The sequence below is a fragment of the Juglans regia genome, chromosome 11 (assembly GCF_001411555.2).
Source record: "Juglans regia cultivar Chandler chromosome 11, Walnut 2.0, whole genome shotgun sequence".
NCBI lineage: Eukaryota > Viridiplantae > Streptophyta > Magnoliopsida > Fagales > Juglandaceae > Juglans > Juglans regia.
This window is the reverse complement of record NC_049911.1, coordinates 35,032,566-35,051,895: the sequence shown is the minus strand read 5'-3', so window position 1 is coordinate 35,051,895 and position 19,330 is coordinate 35,032,566. Positions and strand designations below refer to the sequence as shown.

General features: G+C 36.4%; 1 protein-coding gene across 2 annotated transcripts; it reads left to right on the top strand.

Moving 5' to 3' along the window:
* The first annotated feature begins 5,344 nt into the window (after positions 1-5,344).
* Positions 5,345-18,415, top strand: LOC109009585 (protein ACTIVITY OF BC1 COMPLEX KINASE 1, chloroplastic). Of its 2 annotated transcripts, none has more exons than XM_018990117.2 (14): positions 5,345-5,806; positions 6,328-6,534; positions 13,426-13,515; positions 13,646-13,792; positions 14,169-14,333; positions 14,598-14,738; positions 14,834-15,013; positions 15,786-15,981; positions 16,371-16,498; positions 17,186-17,257; positions 17,576-17,688; positions 17,781-17,928; positions 18,017-18,086; positions 18,196-18,415. In XM_018990117.2, exons 1-14 carry the CDS (start codon positions 5,486-5,488, stop codon positions 18,255-18,257), a joined length of 2,040 nt encoding a protein of 679 aa, XP_018845662.1. In that variant the 5' UTR covers positions 5,345-5,485; the 3' UTR covers positions 18,258-18,415. The 2 variants fall into 2 exon arrangements, with proteins under 2 accessions (XP_018845662.1, XP_018845665.1); XM_018990120.2 differs by having other exon boundaries at positions 5,691-5,790.
* Positions 18,416-19,330: the final 915 nt, after the last annotated feature.

Here is a 19,330-nt window from a genome sequence, read left to right as displayed (position 1 = left end):
ATTTCTATGCATTCACTAACAATAAAATGGCTACAGTTCATATCTTTTAGATTAATTGGCAATATCTTAATTTATTATTAAAAAAATCAAAAATCGAATCTCCTCTCTATCATATATTTAAAAAAAAAACTACAGATCGATGTTCAAGATAAATTAATTGTTACAGGTTAGAACTAATAAAAACCATTATTTGTATAAAAAATTTAAGTTCTAGGTAGTTAAATTTAATTATTTCAATTATATCTAACAGTCTTCGATCTTAACATGTTGGTCAACTTTCTCCTCAATAAGTCAAACACGCAACCAGTTAATTGGTTTATAGTTTAGCATGATTTCTATTTATAGTAAGAGTTAATTAATGATAATGTGAAATCCTAGGTTCTGACTTCTGATTATCAGAAATGTCGTACTCTTTTTGTAGTAAATAATATTCTAATGGTAGCGATCAATGCGCACTCGATCGGATGGCCTCATCCCGTCAATTCATTTCTGTAGTTTGACTGGTGGAAGCAGGCTAGCCGCTATAGATAGATAGCTGGGTGTCGGAAATAACTAAAAAGTCAATGGATTAGATGCACGTGAAGACCCAAAGACTCAACTGAAGAAGTATCGGAAGTGTCCATTAGTTAGTTGGGCCGATTAGTTGGGTTCTATTCTTAATTAAAGGCCCTTAGCCCATATGTTGTTAATATCAATATCCCTTTGTGTTACGTACGGGCTTAGTTACTAAGAGCTATATGATCATTTCGTCAAAATATAAGAGACCGGCCCATATATAGTTGAACTCAAGCAATAACTTTTCCGAGTGTATTTTCTACGATTAATTTGGAGGCAGAAGACTAGACCCCGAATAGAATACAACCCCAAGTTTCTTTTGATTTTCCTTCATTTTACATTCAGCCAAACACCATGTTCCATCGGGTGCATTTCAAATTTTATAGAACAAAAATTAGCTGATTAGGAAAAGACTTCTGGAATGTTATAGATAAATAAAACTACAGCTATATTAATTTCCTAGTACTGGACTCTAAATTTCTTAACAGAATAGTCTGAACTGGCTCAGAGGACAGAAGCATGGAATATTTTGGACATGTACGTACAGATGTTGAAATAATAATCACCAATCCGCATGCATGCATGATGCAGACTCAAATAATTCAGATATTCATGTAACCATATAACAAGCTTAGGCCCTTGAGCCGGCCCTGGTTGTCATTAACATCATCGTGAATAATGATAGGCAGTTTTTTCTTGGGACTAGATGATGTGGCGCCTTATGGGAATGAACGTAATTGTTTTAAAAAATTATCATATTATTTTATTATTATTTATAAATTATTTATTATTATTTTACAATTATTTTCACTACTATTTATCAATCATTTGAGATATTCTTAATATCTAAACAAACCTTTTGATAATTATTAATTTCATTATCAATCCTCGAGACCATCTAGGTACAAGCACACATCCTGCAAGCACTTTAAGTTGTTACTGATTACGTATCATATTATTGTACCATGGAATAGAAGTATGATGAAGATATAGTTTGAAAGCATTTATCGTACTTGAATAATGTTATATAAAATTGTAGAATGCGTAAACATCACGCAATCGTTTTGAAAAATAATAAAATTAATTATTAAAAAAATAATTTTTTTTTTAATAATTAATTTTATGTAGATCCCGTATTTATTCATTTTTTTCAAATGAATTACCAGACATTTGCGTTCTGTACGAATACAAATATCATTTCTTTATATATATATATATATATATATATTACCACCTTTTTCTACTAATGAGATCAAATGTAATTCATCCAGGGAAGCCTGCAGCTCTTTCCACATCTCTTGAGCCCTTCATGCAAGGGAAATCACCCGCATGAATTCTCTTAGTTATATTACATATTCTTAACGAAGTTGACAAAATAAGAAATAGAACTATGGCGTCTACATAAGCATTTTAAGAAAAGCTTGATAAATTATTGACTTAGAATAATGTTAACTCAAAAATTAAACTTAGGAGAAAATTGACTACACATCAACCTGTAAAAGCATTGTTGTAACTTGTAAAAAAACAACTTTTGTGTAGGCAATTAAATGATTCTTTTAAGACAATAATATGATAATGTATACATATATTAGCTTATTAGTCTATTATATTATTATATAATAATCAATGCGTACTAATATAGTATTAAATTTAAATATATAATTTTTTTATTTTTTATATAAATAAATATAATCAATATATAAATAATACATATTTTTATAACGTAAGAGGTGTATGTTGGTGCGGAGTTAGAGGTCAGTCAAACAACAAACCCGATCTGACTCCGACTAATCGATAGCGAAGTGGAATTTTCATATTTTTATCCAACTAATATCTTCTTCCTTAAAAAAAAAAAAAAAATCTCCATCTTCCGAAAGCATATTCCAATATGAATAAAAATATTATGTTTTATATTGCCACTTCATTAAAAGTATTAATTTCTTATTTGAATTTAAAGATTTTACGTACTCAAGTCTCACCCTTAGTTTAAAATAAATTATAAAGAATTTATATGCTTATCATTTACGACCAATCATTTGCTTGTGACAACTGCCCTATCGCTTGCGTTTCTATTGATTATTAGCAGGGCTGAAAATCGAATATATCGGTGGAGTTTTGGTCTAACCGCACCGACATAGAAAATATATATTATTATCAATTGAAACCAGCTAACAAGGAGAAAGTGAACCAGTTGGAATTCGACAGTCGATACCAATCGGTTTAATGGTTCGGGGATCAGTTTTCTAATCACCATATGACGTCACGCAGACACTACAGACACAAAAAACGGAAGCTCATTTTCCATCACCATTCACCAAACACAATCCATAAAACAAAACCATTAACCCAATACAATAAAACAAACCACTTGAAGTTTTAAATTTTTTCATGGGTGGTGAGATGAGTGACGGAGGTTCGAGGGGAGAGAAGGAGGAGAGGTTAACATAGGAAAGCTAAGCTATGTGAGAGAGAGGGCGAGATGAATTGTTAGAGGGAAAAGCTGCGTAGCGCGAGAGATGAGAGACTCACAGTGATGGCGGCAGTTGTGCGTGAGAGAGGTGAGAGAGAGTTTGAGAAGATTCAATTGGGGGAGAGGAAGAATGAGATGGGGAGTAGGGGTGCAAATGGTCCGGTTAGACTGGACCGGACCAGACCAAACACTCAAAGAGACCGGACTGAACCTATAGCGGTCCGGCCTAATTTTTTTTAAATAATTAATAACAAAATTATTTAAAATACTAAATTAAATTAAATGACTTATTAATGTGGATTAAATAACAAACTCAATAAAAAAATATTTTATATGGTCAATGATAATAAATTAGATGAAAATTATATTATTAGTTTATATAATTACTATATAATTAACTAATTGATATTATATATTAGTTAATTCATAGAATATTAATAAGTGTTAATAATATATTTAAAATTTTATATTGTTAATAGTGATAGGCTAGATGAAAATATATAGAAAATATTGTTAATTTATAGAATATTAATAAGTATTAATAACATATATAAAATTTTATATTGTTAATTGCACAATTATTATATATATAATTTTTTTTTAAAAATTTTTCATTCGGTCCGATCTGGAAAAACCGTGGACCGTGGACCGAGACCGACCGGACCAAGTCTTGGTCTAGTCCGGTCCGAACCGAAACGGTCGGTCTATTCGATCCGACCGGACCATTTATCACCCCTAAGGGGGAGGGGAGATGCGAGGGTATTAAACTCTAAAGCCAAATGACACTGTTAGGTGTATTAAAATAAATGACATCGTTTCATTTTAATTTGTTTCTATAAATGGTAGGTTAAAAACGACGCCGTTTCATTTACTTAAGTGAAACAACGTTGTTTTACATAATATATATTATCGACCAGTTCGGCGGTTTGAGTTTGGTTCAAATCGGAACCGAACCGACCTATGTCAGTTTCATTAAATTTATATCGCCGACTGATTGATTCTCTATCGATTTCGGCCAATTCTGGGCTATGGCGCAATATTTTGAATACCGTACCGGAAGTCGTACCGATCAAGGCATTGGAACGAAATATTTCGATACCGGTACCGTTTCAAGATAGCGTTTCGGGATAACGTTTCGGGATAATCGATATATAAATAAATTATATATATAAATATATATAAATTATATTCTAAAATAATAGTCTATATATAAATACATATATATAAAAATTATAAATAGTCTAGTCTGAATTAGGAGTTAAAAAATAAGTTTGTAGTTTGAAAAAATGAAAAAAAAAAGAGAAAAAAATACACATGCCGAAATATAGGCCGGTACAGGCCGAAATTTAGTCTGATACGGCTGGTATTTTAGCCGGTACGGAACAGATATAGTACCTGTACCGGCCGGACGGCCGAAACGAAAAATTTCGACTGTACCGGCCAGTACGGTACGAAATTTAAAACACTGCTATGGCGGCCAGTTCACATCGGAGACGATTGATCCCTGTGGTTTCATCTCATCTCATCTCAAGTCAATTCAAATGTTTGTTGGGAAAAAGTTTCCATCCGAAAATTCTCATCTCATCTTATTTTATCTCATCTCCTTCCCAAACATCACTCAAAGTCTCAAAAATAAATACTTTCAAATTAATTATTAGGCTTGTTTGTAAAAAAAAATCATCATAAAATTCTAATATCATATCATTTTCAAACATAATTCAAATACAAATACTTTCAAACTAATAATTATAATTTTCTTAAACGTTTAAATAAAAAATAAAAAATAATTAAACATTTTCAAATTCTTAAACAAAAAGAATATTAAATAACTATACTCTAATAATATTTTTTATTCAACTTTCTCTCTTCTATTTTTCAAAATCTTATAAAATATTAACTCAAACTATCTCAATACTATTTAATCTATTCACAAATTATATTATTTCTATTTATAAAATTATCATCTAATATTCACTTCCAACTTATCTTAAAGTCTCGTTTGTTCCACAGATGAAGTATCTTGAAATGGCACGACTCTTCCTTATTATTATTATTATTATGAGAAAATATATTTACAACCGTGAATTGCGTAATCGTCGCGTAATCGCTTTGAAAAAAATGAATAAAACATGGGACCCACATGAAAAAAATTTATTTTTTAATAGTGAACCCCACTCTTTTTCAAAATGATTACGCGGCGGTTACGCATTTCACGGTTGTATGTAGAATTACTCTATTATTATTATTATTATTATTTAGATTATTACGAGTATTCACTACTGAAGTATATGTGGTTGCCAAATGCCAATCGTATTTGGCACGAGTAACGTGTATATTCTTCTTTCAGCTAAACTGCTTTTCGAAGCTGCTGCTCTCTCTTGGCCACTCCCTTCCAGCGCCAATCTCTCTCTCTCTCTCTAGGGTTTCAGTTTATGTTCAAGTTTCAGAGCTTTCAAACCAATGGACTTCATGTGTACAAATTATGCAAACACGGTTCCTTGCTCTACTAATCACAAATATGCGCCATCACAAACGCCAATTTCTTTCCGTGCCACGGTACTCAAAAGGAACAAGAAATCATCGCCGATACGAGTCTCGAATTTCGCGGCGGCGTCGGGAGCCGAGAGTTCTGTCAATGGGGCCATAGCGAGGAGGAGTCTATCGGCTAGAAGCGAGACCGAGAGCAGGGCTTTGCAATCGGGCAAGTCCAGTAGTGCCATGGAGCAGCTCGACATTGAGCGCGGCGTTTGCATACCATTTCGCAAGTACTCTCCCGAGACAGTATGATTTTTAAAATAAAAAATATCAGAATTTCGCTGTATTTGTTATGTATTTGGTGTTTGTACTTTGTATTGGAGTGAAATGGTGCTAATATATGCGATAATCCTGCCGCGTTTTAATATGGCGGTACTGCGATGAAATTTTATAATTGCATTCAATTTGGCGTTAGTTTGGTGTGGAACTTGGATATGAACTTACTTATTCGAGGGTTAAGGTACTGGAACTTGGATATGAAATTACCTCACAAAACATTATTTCTTTTTGGCGTTCATCTAGTATTTAAATTCGGCGTACCAATCCAAAAAATTATAAATTCAGTATTATGGTCGTTGTATTGCTAGATGAATACGAAAATTTTGTAGGGATTATAATTATTGTTGCTGATAATTTGGTGAAGAATAACCGGTTCGGGTAGTTAAATGTGAATATGAATATTGTTCTAACAAAATATTCTTCATTTTGGTACGTATATATTTCCCTTTACCTGGTGGTAGAGTTCATGTTTTATTGTTGTTGATTAGGTGAGAAATAAGGTATTGGAATCAAGAGGGGCAATTCTGTCACTAATTTTGCGAGGCGTGGAGATAGTTTGGAATTTGGGATTTTACTGGTCTTCCTTGATGTATGATTTTTTGGTTGGAAGAGATGAAGAAGTTGTTCCTTTTCGTGCTCGGCAGCTTAGGAATCTCCTGTGTGATTTGGGACCTTCTTTTATCAAAGCTGGCCAGGTTTGTTGCTTTTTTATTTATGCTATAGCCTTTATCAACTTTTGTAGGCCGTGTTCAATTTTCTTTAACAGAAAGTGCTTCCTACAGTATCAACTTCTTAAATTGGCCCATTGTTCTTTTTTTCCACGCATGAGTCTTTGTTTGTTATCGGCTTATTGTCAGTTCTTGACAATCTGACTTTCAAAATACCATAATTTTTTATTCCAATATAATTTCTTTTTTTTTCTATGGTTTATGGATCAGTATTTGTCTTTGATTAATAGCTTGTTTTCATACTTGATGGGGGAGTAATTTTCGTAACTTAGGTCAAGGGAAACCTTTGTGCAGTAGGGTTTCAATTGGGGGTTTTGATTTCTTTTTCGGTTTTAACTTGTATTCTCCATAAGTTTCTGTCATCCACATAGATACCAAGACTAGGGTTTCATCTGTATCCTCTTTGGTTCATCGTTGATTGTAGGCACGGTGAATGCTTAAGGGATGCAGACCCTAATCTTGAATTGCATAATGATTGACGATTTGATGTGAAATTTGTTGAGATTATTTAGGAAATATTTTATTAGTGCTTAAATCATATTACTCCCCCATCAAGTATGAAAACAAGCTATTAATCAAAGAGAAGTACTGATCCATAAACCACAGAAAAGAAAAGAAACAAAAACCCTAAATTGGAAGTAGAATTTTCCAAGTGATTTTCGGACCCTGCCAAAAATCTCAATGTCCCCTTCTCGCACACCACTTCCTCCCTTTTAAGCTCTCCTTCCTCATCCTCTCCAATGCTCCTGCCTCTCTCTCCAGGTTGTTGCTCTCTCCAATTCCATGTGGTTCTCTAAGGTGCAAAATCTGAAATGTAAGACAACAAGGGTTACGGCACTAGAGGATTCTTTCTTCTCTTTCTTTTTTTCTCTAAGTGTCAAGTGAGTGTGTGAGATAAGTGGTAGATATTGTTTATTTCACATTTATTTCCCATTTTGACCTTGTGGTGCTTTTGTTGTAAACATATGATATAAATATGCATATGTAACTCTTTTTCAGACCAAAATCCTTAGTTTACATGCTCAATTATCATATTATTTCCACTTAATCATAAAGGCAAAAAATTTTAACCGATTACATTTGGGTTTATCTCCACCCAATAGAAACCTTCCATGAAAATTTAGGCCATTAAAATCTAAAGCTATGACCCATAGAAATAAAATACGGAAAAATAAAACTCGAAATTCCTCTGGTGACCACTTATTGTTTTTGAAAGTCCGATAATTACGTTCTTGCCATATGCACCCCATGATGCAGATCGGGATCATCTTCCACACCTCTTTAATTTGTGGGACACCTCTTGGGAGAGTCCAACTAGCTAGTAGCTCAACCACTGTTGCAGGCATTACGTACGATAACGCCACCTGGCTAAACACTTTAGTCCATAAGGCTCTAGCTGTCTCACAATGTAACAAGAGATGCTCTACTGTCTCGCCGGATTGCTTACGCATACAACACCAGTCTAGGATGATGACCTTGCACTTTCTAAGGTTATCGGTTGTCAAAATCTTCCCAAGGGCTGTTGTCCAAGTAAAGAAGACCGCTTTAGGAGGTGCATTATTCCTCCAAATTTTCCTTCATGGGAACTGGCTATTTGGTAAAAGTGTAAGGGACTTGTAGGAGGAGCGAACCGAGAAGGCACCCTTACCCGCCGGTGTCCACCATAGCCTAGCAACTTGTTGTCCATTCGGCACCATATAATGTAATAGGCTGAAGAAAGCCTCAAAGCTGTCTACTTCCCAATCTTGCGCCGCTCTACTAAACGTGACATTCCACTGAACTTGGTCCCCTGATCAAAGCATGAGGTTTGCTACTGAAGCTTCTTAATCACATGCCACTCGAAATATAGCTAGAAAAGAATCCTTTAAGGCCTCATCCCCATACCATATGTCCTTCCAAAACTTTATCCGGGAACCCTCGCCACACACTAATTTAGAATGACGATTAAACATCCCCACCTACGCCTGATGTGCTTCCAAACCCCCACTCCATAAGCCCCATTTACCTCTCCGTACACCAACCACCCCACAAGCTTCTATATTTACAATCAACCACCAATTTCTATAGGGTTTTTGGTTCCATGTTATACCTCCATAGCCACTTCTCGAGTAGGGCCCGATTGAATGTTCTCAAATTTTTTATACCCAACCAACTTGATGAGATCGACCTGTACACCTAACTGATTAGGTGAAATTTGAATTCATCCCCCAGCTCGTTCCATAAGAAATCACGGTATAATTTTTAATTCGAGCCACCACACTAGCTGGAATAGGGAACAAAGACAAGAAATATGTAGGTAAATTAGAAAGGGCACTCTTAATAAGAGTTAACCGTCCACCATTTGACAAGTACAATCTCTACCACCTTGCCAATTTTCTTCCCATCTTCTCAATGACTGTATCCCAAATGGATGAAGCCCGTGAGGTAGCTCCCAAAGGCAATCCCAAATAAGTCATGGGGAGAGAGGCTACCTTACACCCAAGTATGCTAGCTAACTATCGAGTATTGCTGACGTTCCTCATTGGCACTAACTTTGACTTATTTAAGTTCACTTTCAAGCCTGACGTTGCTTCGAAGCATAGTAAAAGCTTCTTCACTACCTTCAACTGGTTTTGATCTACCTCACAGAATAACATCGTATCATTTGCAAAAAGTAAATGTGACAAAGTAATAATGTCCCGATTAGGGTCACCAACCGAGAAACCAGCCACAAACCCATTTGTAACCATTGCCGAAATCATCCTACTGAGGGCCTCCATGATAATCACAAATAGAAGTGGGGACAACGGGTCTCCTTGCCTTAAGCCACGAGAACTACTGAAAAAACCAATGGGGCTGCCATTAGTCAAGACTGAGAACTTTGCCGTTATGATGCACCAATTTATCCACGTTCGTCATCTTTCCCCGAAACCACATATCTCCAACAAATAAAGAAGGAATTCTCAGTTTACATGATCGTGTGCTTCTCCATGTCTAATTTGTAAATAATCCCCGTGGAGCCAGACTTTAATATGCTATCCAGGCCTTTATTCGCTATATGGATTGAATCAAGGATTTGACAATCCCGAACAAACGCATTTTGTGGCATCGTAATTATCTATCCCAACACCTCCCCTAATCTGTTCGCGAGCATATTGGAGATAATTTTGTATACCACATTAACGAGGCTAATGGGCAAAATCCTTAACCTCCAATGCTCTAATCTTCTTTAGGATTAACGCAATAAATGTAGCATTTAAGCTTTTCTCGAACTTCCCAGCCAAGAACAATTCCTGGAACACATTCATGATGTCCACTTTTACTACCTCCCTGCATGTCTGGAAAAAGTCCAAAGAAAAGCCATCTGGACCTGGTGCTTTGTCTTTAACCATGGGTCTTACTACATCATATACCTCTGCTTCCTCAAACGGACGCTCCAACCAAGACGCAGTATGTGGCTCAATTGAGTCAAAACCAAGACCATCAAGCTTTGGCCTCCACCCCTTTCATTCTGTAAGCAATTGTTCAAAGAAATCCACCACATGATCTCGAATCACTAGGGCCTCCCTACACTCTGTACCATTGATGTTCAACATCTCAATGGTATTATTTCTTCTATGAGAGTTAGCTACTCTATAGAAAAACTTTGTGCTTCGGTCCCCCTTTTTCAACCACAATGCTCTTAACTTCTGACGCTATGAATTCTCCTCAAGAGATAATACTTGCTCCAACTCTGTCGTCCGCAATACTTCTTCAGGAGAGAGGGCTCTATCCTCAAGTACTCTATCAAATTGTTGAAGGACCTCCACCAAGGTTTTCTTTTGTTCCCCTATGTCTCCAAAGGATAGAGAATTCCAAAGCTTAAGTTCATTTTTCAAAACTTTCAGTTTTCCGGCTAGAATGTAGGAGGGGTACCTTGAAATTGATACGATGACCTCCATTGCCTAACCCTTTCCACAAAGCCTTCACTTTTAAGCCACATGTTCTCAAACTTAAAATAGCGACGACCACCTTGGATACCACCACAATCAAACAAGATGGAAAAATGATCTGAGTAAAGACGAGGCAATCGCTTTTGACACACCTCCAACTAATGCACTTTCCACTCTGATGAGATTAAATATCTATCTAGCCGGGACCATGTCTGATTATTTGACCAAAAAAAGAGTCTCCCATGAGAGGAATGTCCAACAAGTTCAAGTAAAAAATACAATCTGAAAAATCTGTCATTGTTGGGCGCATCTTGCTATCTCCAGATCTTTCACTGGGGAATCTAATGATATTGAAGTCTCCACTTATGCACTAGGGAAGATTCCACCAGCTATGTAACTCTAACCCAGCAAGTTCCTCCCATAAAAGTCTTCGATCATTGTCTACGTTCGGCTCGTATAAACTTGGAAAAGCCCAAAAAAAGTTATCTTCCACACTCTTAAAGGAGCAAGCCACTGAATACTCCCCCACAAAATCCTTCATTTTCTCCACAACTATTTTATCTCACATCACTAAAATACCACCCGAAGCCCCATTTGATGCAAGGTAAACCCAATCTACATAAGTACAACTCCAAACACTTCGCACTATTCTCCTAGAAACCAATTTCAGCTTGGTTTCTTGTAAACATACTATGTTCGCCCTCCATTCCCGAAGCAAATTTTTTATACGAAGTTGCTTATTTGCATCATTCAACCCGCGGACATTCCAAGACAATTTTCGGCTCCATAAAGGAGAGACCAGCCCCTTCCCTTTAGATCTAACGCGGCTGGAGCTGCCCTCATAATTCAGCGACCATTTGAGTCACTTAAGCTCCCGCAGTTTCTTAGACCCAGATTTCTTGGACTTTGAGTGACCCACTTCAATGGCAGTAAAAAGGGGCCGTAAACTGTTCTTCAAAATCCACACACTCCATTCCCACACAAAATTGAATTTCCTTTACCTTGCGGAGCACCCAATCTGACTCACTGGATTCATCTGCTAACATACGATATAGAGGAGTGGGCTCCCCATCACCAGAAACCCACTGCAAAAATGTTGGCATCCCCCTCTTCTCCTCCCCAAATAGGCTTCTGCCCTACCCAACGAACCTCACTTCGTCGAAAGGAATGAGCTTCTGAGATAGCCCCTCATCCACATCCTCATCACTACCAGAGAGGGAGAGAGCATCAGACTGAGCATACCCACAAAATTCCCCTTCTTCTCCTGTCTCGATATGCTGTTCCAACTGCAGCAGGGCATTCGTCGGAGAAGGAACGACCTCAGGATGCTGTAGAGCCACCGTCAGAGGAGATATTACCTCCTTATTGTTCGTCGGCACTGCCAACTACTGACGGCTCCACTATCATCATTGGCACCCTTTGGGGCCCTGACGACAGTTCCTTGACTGGTCGATGTGTTGCTGGACATCTCCCCGGCGAGTCTGCGCGGCTCCCGCCGGTCAGGGATCGAGGCTCACCCCCCTTCCGGATTCTCCAAACTGGCTGGGTCTTGTGCCTCTCAGAAGGCTTGTTTCCCACGGGCTGAGGGCCAACAGTAAGACTCACCATGCTGGGTCCACGTGGGAGGCCTTGATTCACTGCAAGGCCACTGGGCTCATGCCCTTCTTAATTTCAGTTACCTGCCCACCCAGGCCCACCTCAAGCCCATCACCCGAATTAAGCCCATCAACCAAATTTCCTTTAAGGGCTTGTTTGGGGCTTCAGACGAGACACAAAATTCTCATCTGATCACATTTAATCTGATCTCATCTTATTCTCAAACATAATTCAAATACAAAATTTTCAAACTAATCATTACGATTTTTTCAAACTTTCAAATAAAAAATAAAAAACAATTCCAATTTTTTCAAATCCCCGAACAAAAATAATATCGTAAAACTATATTCTTACAATATTTTAACTTTGAATCTCTCCACTTTATCCTGAAGCTTCCCCAATTCAGTCTTCACATCCAGCAACGAGCCAAGGACATTACCCTCTGCCAAGCCGACAATAAGTCTGTCACTGCCACCCTTCCACTGTGCATTACGTGACGCTCTACTAGAAACGTACCCATTGCCCTTTCTAGTGTAAACACCCCTCTGAGCACCCATGCTGCCACCTTCCCCGTTTCTAGTTTCTTGTAGAGGCACCAATGCCTCCCTGTAGGAGCCTTTTTGCGACTGCAACACCCCCGCTGATGGTCTAAACGGTGCTCCTCTAGCATTGCTTCTCCCATCATCAACAAATTCCCATCCTCCTCCATCCATTGTCATTCTTCTCTTCAGGTAGGAAAATAAAACTGCGTTTGCCACCACCCCCATATTCCACCAACGCCATGTATCGGCCTCAAGCATTCAAGCACCTTTGTGCTATGAAGCTGTGATTGCTCTCCCTAACTGTAGTGTAAAAATCATTCCTTTCTCCCTTCAAACAACCCTCCAAAGCTTTAGCCAACCACCGCATCGAGGAAGACCCCAAAGTCAGCCTGTTCATCACCTTCCAACTTCTCTCCGTAATGAGCAAGAAGTTTCCATCCATCTCTAAGGAAAAAACTTTTGACTCAATCACTAAATCCTTTGTAAATCCCATCCTTAACACACCAAAGAAAACGAAATCCCTCCGTCACAGACCACCAAGCATCATCGGTGGAAAAAAACTTTATTTTTTCATCATTTGAGTTAGGTTGTACGGAGAGAAAAATTTTATAAGTACTATTTTAATAGAAACCTTCCCAATTTGCTACATCATTACTTCATATTTTAAATTCAGTTGAGTAATATGAGGCAGCTGGGGATAAATGTCTTCCAATCATGCCATTAAACTTAAATCCATGGTGTTTGCTCAAGTAGAAGGCTCTTTGGTGTTTGCTTTCCTTTTTGATTGAATGCTATCCATCTTCTGGTAGGTTCTTGCAAATAGACCTGATATCATCAGAGAAGATTATATGAATGAGCTTTGCATTCTTCAAGATGATGTTCCTCCCTTCCCCAATCAGGTAAAAATGCATTTTGTCAATACTTGACTAAATTTAGAACATTTGCATTTATGTGGGTTTTTTTTTTTTTGGCTACATTATGCTGGGTTTAAATATTTTGTAAGTATTGAATCGTTTGACAATGGTCTAGGTTGCTTTCAACATCATAGAAGAGGAATTGGGCCAACCACTTGAAGCTGTTTTCAGTAAAATTTCATCACAGACAATAGCAGCTGCAAGTTTGGGTCAAGTTTATCGAGCTACCTTACGTGACTCCAAAGAGGATGTTGCTATTAAGGTTGTATGGGGTTTACTACTTTTTTTGGACGTTCATGGAATGTGAATTATAAGCTATGCAGAGGCAGTGAACTTGAACTACTTTTGGGATGTTATTGTTTTGTTTGGCAAAGCTAGAGTGATTCATACTTGTTGAAGTCATCAGTTTTCTAGTTGCCATGTTTCCTTATATTGGTGTAAATTATTTACATTGTTGCTAGCTCATGGTATGCTCAGTTTGTTTAACATGGAAACATGAAGGGTGGAATTTTTTTACACTGAACTAATTGAGTTTGATTTAGAATGTGCTTGTTTACATTAAGCTTATGTAGTTCTGTTGGGGTTTAGAATGCTGTAGTCTAAACTAATTATAAATCTAAATAAACATATATTTACAGGTTCAAAGGCCCCAGATAGAGCCCATAATTTATCGGGATCTTTTTCTATTTCGTACTCTTGCTTCATTTTTGAATGGGATCAGTCTACAGAAACTGGGGTGCAATGCGGAGCTGATAGTTGATGAATTTGGTGAGAAGCTTTTGGAGGAGCTGGATTACACCTTGGTACCTTTCAGAACTTTCCTCTGTTTGGTATTAAAGCTGTGTGATGTACGTAATGAAAAAAAAAAAAAGATTATGAGGGTAATTAAGAAAAATACAAAAGATGCACAGTTTTTCTGCATTATGTCAATGAACAATGGCTTTATTATCATAACTTGCATGATAATCGAACTGATAAAAAAAAAAACCTGCATGATATTCGAGCTACCATGCTGTTTACACTTATATTTACTTACATGTGCATGCTGTTTCTTTTCCCTAATTCAGGAAGCCCGTAATATCGAAGATTTCATTGAGAATTTCAAAAATGACCCAACTGTCAAAATTCCTCGGGTTTACAAGCAGCTTTGTGGGCCTCGTGTTCTGGTAATGGAATGGATTGATGGAATCCGGTGCACTAATCCACAGGTATGATTATCCGGATAGATGATGATGTTTTTATAGATATTTACTTTGCAAAGCAACAGATTTCACCTTGTATATTGATAATCTCTTGTCTTCAGGCTATCAAGGAAGGTGGCATTGATGTAAATGGATTTTTAACGGTTGGAGTTAGTGCTGCTTTGCGGCAATTGCTAGAATTTGGGTTATTTCATGGAGATCCACATCCTGGAAATATTTTTGCCATGCGTGATGGACGTATTGCTTATGTGGACTTTGGGAATGTTGCTGTTCTTAGTCAGGTAGTGTGTTTTTAGTGATTCACATGTAGATTTGACCTCATTGATGAATATAATTTGTGGCTATATTTGATTAAATTACAAGCTCATTGCATTTTATCAAAAGCTGGCCAAACACTCGAGAGTGAACAATTGCAGCAGGGGAGTAATGAAATGGAAACAAACTTGGGATATCATACAGACAATTGAATATTTAAATTATAGAACTATAAATTATTCAGAATAAAATCCCTTAGGATTATGATTAATCTTAAAAGTTTTGAAATTATGAGAGATTTTTATGAATTTTCAATTTCTATTGTGATAATGACATATGGAAACACCCCTGATGAAAAGCCAGTGATTTAACTAGTTCCATGCACGGAAACTTCCGAGGGTGCGGTGCACGGGACCAGAGTTTACTCTGCAGGGGTGGGTCCGTAGGGCTCTGCCTTGGAGAGGTTCCCCAACATAAAATAATAATAATAATAATAATAAAGCATTCCTTTTCCATCGATTCTCTTCATAAGTTCATATACTCTTTTGTCAAATGAAAAATTTGACAAACTTTAACACGCTTTTCTTATAGGTCCAAGGTTAATGTAAAACATGGTAATGATGCTCACTTATAGAAGCACAGCACATCCCACCTGATAAAATTTGTAGACTTTAAGCATCTGTCAGAAAAATTCGCAAGGATTAAGATTCTGCTATGATTTATCATCGTTTGTTCAGTGTTATTTTGTGGAGAAGCTTTCTGTTGGAACTGTATATTGATTTTTTTGCAATCTCTCAGCAAAATAAACAGATCTTGATTGATGCTGTCGTCCATGCTGTAAATGAGGACTATGCTGAGATGGCATATGATTTCACCAGGCTTGGCTTCCTGGCTCCTGGGACCGATGTCTCTCCTATAATCCCAGCCCTAGAGGCAATTTGGCAGAACTCTTCTGGAAAAGGACTCTCTGATTTCAATTTTCGAAGTGTTACTGGTACTCTCTCTCTCTCTCTCACTCTCTCCTTCTCTCTCCCTTGCAGTATTTCTGGTAGTTTTAAGTCACACATTTGGTAATGTTCCTTTTCTTGCTTTCTGACTTTATACTCTTCTTCTTTATTGTACTTCCTGAAATATGCTTTTCTTATTTTGTACTCTCTGGTTGTAGAGTCTTCTTATTGGAAGACTTGTAAGTTTAAGTTCCTAATTGCCTGAGATCAAAGAAACTCTCAGTGTAAGAATCTTAATTGTAAATGATATGAGCCTTATAGCTCTATTGTACATGTCATTGATGCTATTTTGCCTGGGAACTTAAATTTTACATCCCTAACTTGTTGCGTTTACTTTGTGATTTACCGAGTCATACACATGCTCTATCTGCTGTAGGGAAATTTAATCAATTGGTTTACAATTATCCCATCCGGATCCCAGAGAGATTTTCTCTTGTTATCCGTTCTTTATTGACTCAAGAGGGAATCTGTTTCACTCTACAGCCAGACTTCAAATTTCTGGAGGTAAAGATGAACCTTGTTGCTTTCCTTATTCATATCTGGGATCAAATTTCTGACTGTCATATTTCACAAGTCGTGATACGTTGGAAATGGGCCTAAGATTATCATTATAAGTATGATCTTATTTGCAGACCACTTGCATCTTGTGGGTGGAAGAAAAAAAAAAAGTATATTGGCTACTGTTGAAACATAATATATATATATATGTACAATTGCATAGCTTACAATAAGATATAGACTGCAAAAACTTGCAACAGGGTATAGGTCAACAGTTTCTTATACACACCTCTTATTTATTTATATATTTCTTGGGTGGTTTGGGGAGGATGGGTGTTTGTAACAGGGTCCTTGTCTTTAACCATAGTGTTTTAACTCAGAATTCTGTCATGAAACTAAATAGTTAATTTCTATTATTGCACTTGCCCTATATCTTAGTTTTGCAAATGTTAATTAGACTTTTATCTGATTTAATCTGTAATGCAGCTTATGTTTGTTTTTATATATATTACACCTTATATATAAAGTCCCATAATCGATTAGCTCTGGTTTGCCCTGTCCAAATTGTCACCAACTGATGCTTTGGCCGCATATTCTTTTTATTTTATTTTTCAACTAGACATCATCAATTCTAAATGGGTAGAGATTTATATTGATCATCTACACTATAATTGATATCTATTATTTGATTAGGTTGCCTATCCATATGTGGCAAAGCGCCTCCTAACAGATCCAAATCCTGCTCTACGTGAACGTCTCATACAGGTCAGTAACCAGTTCAAAGCCATTCTTTGAATTTGTTTAGGAGATTCACCCATTTTGTCATATATCTTCTCTGAGTTGATTCATTGAAGTTCATAATTTTTAAGTTAGATAAGCTTCAATCTCTTGAGTAACTGGGTAAAGCTATTTATAGATTTTCTTTTTTCCCTCTTCATATCAAGCTTGCAATAGTTACCATATGGTTTCTCCATTAGTGCTCCTGTTTGTTTTTCAATATTCTAGTTGCCCATGCCCAAGTTGTACCAACATAGATTGTTTCTCCAATAATATCCTGTGATAATAATCTGCTCCTTGTTTTAGGTTCTATTTAAAGATGGTGTTTTCCAGTGGAAACGGCTTGAAAACCTTATTGTTCTTGCTAAGGAAAATGTTGCCAAGATGAGCAGCAACCCTGCATTTCAAGTAAAGGACAGGTTTGTATCCAGTCGCAACCACTTGCTTCTCGCGTTTTCTATTTTTGTCAGAGTTCATAGAACCTTCATTTACGTATGTTTTGTTTATACAGGCAAAGTACAAGAAACTGGCAAGTCGAAAGAAAACTAGACCTCACGGATACCATCAAAGACGGAGCTCGCCTTTTCTTTGTTGATGAAGGAATCCGTAGACAACTTCTTCTTGCTTTGACCGAGGACTCAAAGCTTCACATCCAGGAGGTCTGTAGATACAAAATTTACTTTTATTTCATATGGTCATAACACTCGGTGCACAAGAATGCTAAATTTATCAATCTGTCTTCTATAGCTTGTGGATGTTTATAGGCTGGTTGAAAGCGATATAGACATTCCGTCAGTAGCGGTGGAAGTGGTACGAGGTAAACTTCATTAACCTCTTTGATCTTAAAATAATGGCTGTAACGTGATGCAACTCAAATCTCATCTTCTCTTTCTTTTCCTACCCCAAACTTTTGCTGGGACTTGCAGACTTTCCAACGGTTGTCCGGGATCTCATACTTTCCTGGAGTGAGTCAGTATTGGCTGGATAGATAATCAAAGCTTTTTTTACTAGAGCTAGAGCTGCTGCATTACGGAACGGCTTCATTTGGAAGAGCATAATCTCATGTCAACTTCACCTCACTCATTTATTTAGGATGAGCATGTTGTTTCAAGTTACAAAGGCCAATCAAATGTTGTAATATGAAAAGAAAAGAAACTCACCGCCTCTGTATAGCAACCGTTATCTGTTAATATTAATTAACTAAATAAATTATAATTTTGAAGGGCAATCAACATCTTAATAAACAACAGCTCTTTTCTTGACATTATTACAAAGTAGAGGATGCTAATCATCCCATATCACACATTTTATATATTTTAAAATTATTTTTATTATTTTATTTTATTCTTATTAAACTAATTTAATTGTTGTACTTATTGTCTATATACTACATACTTATTGCTGGAAAAATGAAAAAAATTAAAAGGTATAGTGTGTTGTAATGTGTGGAGATAGATAAATAGAATTATTTCACGAGTAATGCACAGGGCGGGTGCAGTCTTTTTCTGGTACCATGGAAGAACATCTAAAATATTAGTCCATGTATTACCCAGGCGGCTGTCTTCGGGCTTAAGATTTGTTTTTTCCCCAGTTTTTGACACTTTTTGTCTCCGACAAAAAAATAACTATTCCTTAATTCCCATAATTTAAAATTATTTGCAACAAAATATGTTTTACATCAAGTGGGTTAAGATTAAGGTCCCTGTTTGGATTATAAAATTTTTTCATCTCATCTCATTATTCAAAAATTATTATAAATATAAATATTTTTTAATTTTAAAATTTAAACTTTTTTTCATTTAGGAGTCTTTTAGATTGATAAAAACTCTCAACTCATCTTATTTCATTATTATAATTTTTTTATTTTCATACAAAATATAATAAACAATTTAATTTTTTTAAATCTTAAAATAATAATAATATTAAAAAATAATATTCTAATAATATTTTATTCAATTTTTATATAAAACTATCTATCTCATCTTATCTCATCTCATTATCCAAACAGCTCTTTAATAATTACTTCATTATTACAATTTTTCTAAAATTTTCAAACAAAAT